The 5,939-nt window shown below is 28.3% G+C and overlaps 1 protein-coding gene across 5 annotated transcripts in view; it reads left to right on the top strand.

The window, feature by feature from the left end:
- LOC106787724 (parathyroid hormone/parathyroid hormone-related peptide receptor-like) overlaps nucleotides 1–5,030 on the top strand; it is an 18,439-nt gene extending 13,409 nt beyond the window's left edge. For 4 of the 5 annotated variants that reach the window (XM_014750338.1, XM_014750334.1, XM_014750337.1 and 1 more), the window contains exons 4-14: nucleotides 139–220; nucleotides 1,226–1,332; nucleotides 1,535–1,693; nucleotides 1,904–1,998; nucleotides 2,177–2,508; nucleotides 2,629–2,759; nucleotides 2,877–2,962; nucleotides 3,038–3,182; nucleotides 3,685–3,946; nucleotides 4,384–4,550; nucleotides 4,706–5,030. In XM_014750338.1, coding sequence (XP_014605824.1) covers nucleotides 139–220; nucleotides 1,226–1,332; nucleotides 1,535–1,693; nucleotides 1,904–1,998; nucleotides 2,177–2,508; nucleotides 2,629–2,759; nucleotides 2,877–2,962; nucleotides 3,038–3,182; nucleotides 3,685–3,946; nucleotides 4,384–4,550; nucleotides 4,706–4,822 — 1,683 coding nt within the window. In that variant the 3' untranslated portion in view covers nucleotides 4,823–5,030. Of the gene's footprint in view, nucleotides 1–138; nucleotides 221–1,225; nucleotides 1,333–1,534; nucleotides 1,694–1,903; nucleotides 1,999–2,176; nucleotides 2,509–2,628; nucleotides 2,760–2,876; nucleotides 2,963–3,037; nucleotides 3,183–3,684; nucleotides 3,947–4,383; nucleotides 4,551–4,705 lie in introns of those variants that run through there. The other variant, XM_014750339.1, reaches the window with a different exon arrangement.
- Nucleotides 5,031–5,939: the final 909 nt, after the last annotated feature.

The following is a 5,939-nucleotide window of genomic DNA, read 5'->3' as shown; positions in this document are numbered from 1 at the left end:
ATTATATATTTTTTTTTTTGAAATTGTAATCCTTAACATTTCGAGAGACAATAATTATAAAAAAATGATAGTTTTTTAATTAATATTAAAATAGTTAACACATATTTTAATAATATATTATTATTTAATTTATGTTAGAAGGGAACGGGCTATTCTCGTCAGGAGGAAACACGGGAAGCACAAAGAAGACTTTGTAATCATGGAAATATCACGAAAAACGGTATTATATATAATATACATTTTCAATGAAATCAATTTCATTTTCTAAACGATTAATTTTTAAAATTCATCTGGAAAAGTTCACTTTATTCTTTCTTATCAACCTTTTGTCCCATTCCTTCCTCTATCGTAATACTTCGTAATAATTCGAGAACTATATTTCGTGAAGTTAACAATTTTTCTGTCAAATCCGTTTGGTGTATATTCCCAACAGATATCGAGAATTTATTTCAAGAATTAAACTTTCTACGAGTTTAAAATTTCTTCCAGATAAAGTCAAACTTTGTAAAACTTTGAGAATATTATTATTCGAATGATAATATTATAAGGAAAACGCAAACTTTGATTTGTAATTAGTTATTTGTTCATCGATTCGATTAACTTTAATGAATTAACAGATTAAAAAAAGAAAAGAAATGAAACTAATCGAGTAAATGAAATTTATCGTTGCATTTATAAATTGTTTTTAATTAAACTTTTTTTCATTACGATTAAATCTTCGTTAAAACAAAATGAAAACCTTTGTCTCCTTTTCTTTTTTCTCTTTTTTTCTTTTTTTCTTTTTTTTTTCGTATAAAACAAAATGAAACATTTTCTGTGCCGACGTTACGCACCTATACTATTACTATAGAACGAATAAATTGCTTGTTTCACGGTTAATAAATTTCCCAGAAAATAATTAAATATCGTTATTCATTCGAAAACGTGCGGATAAAATCAAATTTTATGCGTATATAAATACAGGGTGTCGCAATAAAAATTTTACCACCCTCGTAATCGTTTTAAGTGTTTCAAGATTTTAAAGTGTGCTAACCATATCAACTTGAAACACTTAAAACACTTCGAGAAACATCGAAAAAATACTAATAATACACTTCAAATAATCATAAGGGTGGTAACGTTTTGTTTCGACAGCCTGTTAATTAAATGTTCTCTCTCTCTCTCTCTTTTAAATAAAATCTATATTATTTACAATTATTTCATATAGATTTTCTATTTTAAATAGGATGGTGTCCAATGATCTGGGATACGATACTTTGTTGGCCTTCTACCCCACCAGGAGAATTAACATCTCTCTATTGTCCTGATTACATCGCAGGATTCAATTCTCAGGTGTTATATACTTGTTTCTTTTTTTTTAAATTATATTACAAAAATATAAAATTTATAAAATTGATCTATTAATTTTGGTCACGTTTGAAGTAAAGTTTAATTGAAAAAAAATAGAAAAAGGAAACAGTTAGCAAGAGGTTTTTATTATAATCAATTGTTCCAAATTAAATAGAAAGTTGTATAATAAACTTGTATGCATTAGTCGAATGCAACAAAGCAATGCATGCCCAACGGCGAATGGTTCTGGAACTTCGACACCAATACCACTTGGAGCAATTACACCCAGTGCTATCCTGCAGAACTAGTCACAGTTATAATGGATATAACGGATGTGCACTCGAACAATATCACTCTTATTCAGGTAAACGAACCTTTGTACGAATTCAAGTAAAAGTATACGAAAGCAAGATAAAAGCCCTTATGGTTATTAATATTTAACATAGTAAGTGGATTGATAACCACAAATACAAATGAAATAATCCTTTATGTACATATATACGTCTCTTATTTTATTTTCGTTTTAGTAAAATTAGATATGTGAAACGTCTCTCTGTCTGTACTGTCCTTACAGAAGTACCTTCCTATACTGAAAACTATTTCTAAAGTGGGATATACAGTATCCTTCTTCACGCTGGTTATAGCCTTTTTCATTCTTGCGATTATTAAGTAAGTATGATTTTGTTTTTTGTGTCTTAAAAATAAATATATAATAATCGGATATATTATTATCAAAATATAAATGTATACTTCTATTCTCATTTCTTTTTTTTTCTTTTTTTTATCTACGTTTGTTTTTTACACGGAAAGAAAAAAAAAAAAACAAATTATATGTTTTTTTACGTAGAAAATTGAGATGTCCGAGAAATATGTTACACATGCACACATTTTTCTCGTTCATGATGCGAGCATTTATGGCACTTCTAAAAGATACCCTATTCTTAAGCGGAGTCGGTCTTGCCTCGGACATCATTATTGAAAACAATGAAAAAGAATGGATCTTCGACGAAACTGAAAGCAATTGGCATTGCAAATTGTTCACCAGTTTTTGGCAATATTTCATATTGGCCAATTACTTTTGGATTCTCATGGAAGGCCTTTATCTTCATAATTTAGTATTCCTGGCACTGTTCGCCGATGCTAATTCTAACATAATTGCTTACGTTTTCTTAGGATGGGGTTAGTTCGATTAACTGTTCATTTAATTTTGATCTTTTGATATCCCTCAAAAAAAAAAAAGAAAAAAAAAAAAAAAAGTAATATTATTTAATTTGGAATTATATTGTATTATTTATTCAGGATTACCGACGATATTCATAACGGGCTGGGTTATATCAAGAATTATACTGGAAGATATATTATGTTGGACAACCAATCAAAATCCATATTTATTTTTATGGATTCGAATACCAACGATACTTTCCATATTAGTAAGATAAATAAAATAAAAAATTATTAATTAATTATTTACAAGTGTGTGTGTGTGTGTGTGTGTGTACGATATAAATTTAAGTAATTGTCTTTCTTGTGTTATTTTTTTTTTTCAGATTAATTTCGTACTTTTTGTCAATATCGTACGAGTATTACTGTCCAAATTAAAGTGCACCGTATCGGAGGAAACTCAAAGATATAAGTAGGTCAACGAAAAAAAAAAAACAATTAAATTATTAACAAAACTATGATAATAATCTTATTGAAACATACGCAGACGGTGGGCAAGAAGTACACTGGTCCTAGTGCCACTTTTTGGAGTACATTATACAGTTTTCTTAGGTATGTCATACAGTATGGGAATCGATGAAACTGTTGAAATTATCTGGCTATTTTGCGATCAATCATTCGCTTCTTTTCAGGTAAATTACTTCTCGTATATTTGAAAAATTATCTATAACTATTATCACTTCACGTTCTTTCATTATTTGAGGGACCGTTTTTTCTTCTTTTTTGTACAAATGAAATATCCAACAATTTTTATGTACACGAATTGATACCCCGTATCACTCTGAATAAAACACAATTGAACAATGATTACCATACTTTTTACTTTTTTTTTTTATTGAAGTTGGACAAAAAAGAAAGAAATGTCAGTGGAAAAAGATCAATAGTTCAAGGTGGAAGACTCTATGTATTCGCGATAATATTTTTTTCTCTTTCTTTTCGCAAGCGCAATATCAATGCACGTGCGTGTGCATCGTTGGATTCTTATGAAAAAAAGAAAAAAAAGAATAAAAACAAAAAAAAAAAATACCTTGAGAAAAAATGATCGAGACGCAATATTTGAGGTGATAAAAGTTATTGGTCCAAAACTTGTATAAACTGTGTTATGCAATAAAATGATATTTCTATTCTTTGTAGGGTTTTTTCGTAGCAGTCCTTTACTGTTTTATGAACAGAGAAGTTAGGGCAGAAGTTTCGAGAACGTTAAGAAATTACAGGTGTCCTCGTTTTCGTTACGATAGAAGAACAGGTCCACGTTCGAATAGTGTATGTAGTTGCAACACTTCGAAATTTGGACGGAGACGTGGTAAAAGACCAAAATGGTTAGCAAAACAATGGCCTTGTTTCTATCATGATCGCGAGGGTCATCGTTCAACGCACTCGATGGCGAGTACACAAGGTGTCTTTTTAATCCTACCGAGCTGACGTGCGAAGAAAAATCCCACGCAGCCAGTCCAACCTTCCTACAAATTTGATTTCACTTTATTCATACTTTTGTATTTGTATTATTGGATTGTCTAAAAAAAATTTCGTTCGATATATAAATGAAGGAATGAGAATTATAATGATCTATCTAAATCATGAAAGTATATGTACTTTTTAAGGCAAAGTGTTTCCTTATTAAATATTATAAAAATAATTGTATACTGTTTATCAGATTTTGAAAAAAAAAAAATATATATTAAATCGGCACGAATTTTTTCAGGAATCCAATAAATTTATTTTCTCCGCGTGTATATAAGTTCTCCTCTGCAGTAATATGCTCGGTCAAATCGATTTTTTGTTGTTTTGATATATACCTAAATAATAAATATATTATTGCATGATTTTACCTAGATATCGCAACGCGAGGAGGTAGTTTAGCTAGCAGCAGAGGATACATGGACATTGTTGGAAATGGATCCAACGTGGTATCGATGGATAATCATAAGAACATTATGAATCATACTTCGCCACTTTGTAGTAAATACACGGATCAATCTTTACTTTCATTTTCCTCGAACGTGAGTATATTAAACATTGTATCGATCATATTTTTAACGTTGTTATATAGATCATTCAAAGAGATAATTATTATGGGGTTGATATTTAAAGATTTCGAAATATTGAATATATTTTTTTTCCTGATTGTAGTAATATTAAAATATTATTTTTGTAGGTGTCCGAATATTCCACGAATGCAGATAAAATTCGTGAACGACATAGATGGAGTGATTCGGAATGTTGTCAGCTTGCATATGAACTACACAATCTTCAACATCAAACGTGTCACTGACAATATGAATTTTTATACGTTAAGGATGATATTTTAAAGAATACGTTTAATTTCCGTCTGATCTCGCGGAGTACGTTCTTAAATGTAATATATTTATGTTACGTACTCGGGAATATAAATTTATTTTGTATGAGAGTATGATTCGTCGGATTTATTGTAATGAAAGAAAAGAAAAAAGGAAATATTATAAAAATTAATATTATATCAATTCAACTAACAATATTATTCGATCTATAGAAATATATTTTGAAAAGTCAAAGAAGAAATATATTCTTGAAAATATTGCTTGAAAAATGTATAACAATATATATATATATATATAAATATTTTTAAAAAAGGATATATTAATCTTAAAAAGAAATAAAAATAACGTATGTGTGTTGTGAATCGAACTGCGAACAAATTTATCGGCATGATATAAAAAAAGTACGTGTTCCTAATTAATAATTTAATGTTGTCAATTTGTACCGTCATTGATTAATATTTATTCTTATTCGAATTTGTAATATTCATTGCAATATAAATGTATTCACCTTATGTTAGACAAGTACGCGAATCGTTCGCTACTTTCAATTAAGTACACAGTAAATGTCGTCAATTATCTCTTACAAGGAATATTATTCTTTTATCATAAACAAAAAAACTTATTTTTATGATAAAATTAAATCAATGAAACTAATAAATTTCTCTATTGTCAAAGAATAATACTTTAACTTAAACAAACAAAAAAATAATACGATTTATATAACGAGCGGGATACCATATCAAAGTAAGCAAACTATTGTTACATAAGTCAAGTCAGAATCGATATCAAATTTGAAACCAATTAAATATTATTTATCAACACTGAATTGCCATTTGCTCCAATAATAAGTATAAAGAGCTCTCTATATCGTAATAATATCTAAATAACTGTGTATATTCAACGTAAAAAAAAAAAAAAAGAAAATAAAAATAAAATAAACTTATAAGATATTAAATTATTATAGTAAACACATTATTATGTCTATGTTGCAATAAAATTTAAAAAATTATGTACATTATTTCAGTGAACTAATCTTAGTTACTTGCATCAGTGCTTATAAAGAGCTCTCTATATCGTAATAATATCTAAATA

Source organism: Polistes canadensis, unplaced genomic scaffold, assembly GCF_001313835.1.
Source record: "Polistes canadensis isolate GaletaPanama2010 unplaced genomic scaffold, ASM131383v1 scaffold_111, whole genome shotgun sequence".
NCBI classification, from domain to species: Eukaryota; Metazoa; Arthropoda; class Insecta; order Hymenoptera; family Vespidae; genus Polistes; species Polistes canadensis.
Note: the sequence above shows the minus strand (reverse complement) of the source record. Positions and strands in the feature narration are given on the sequence as shown.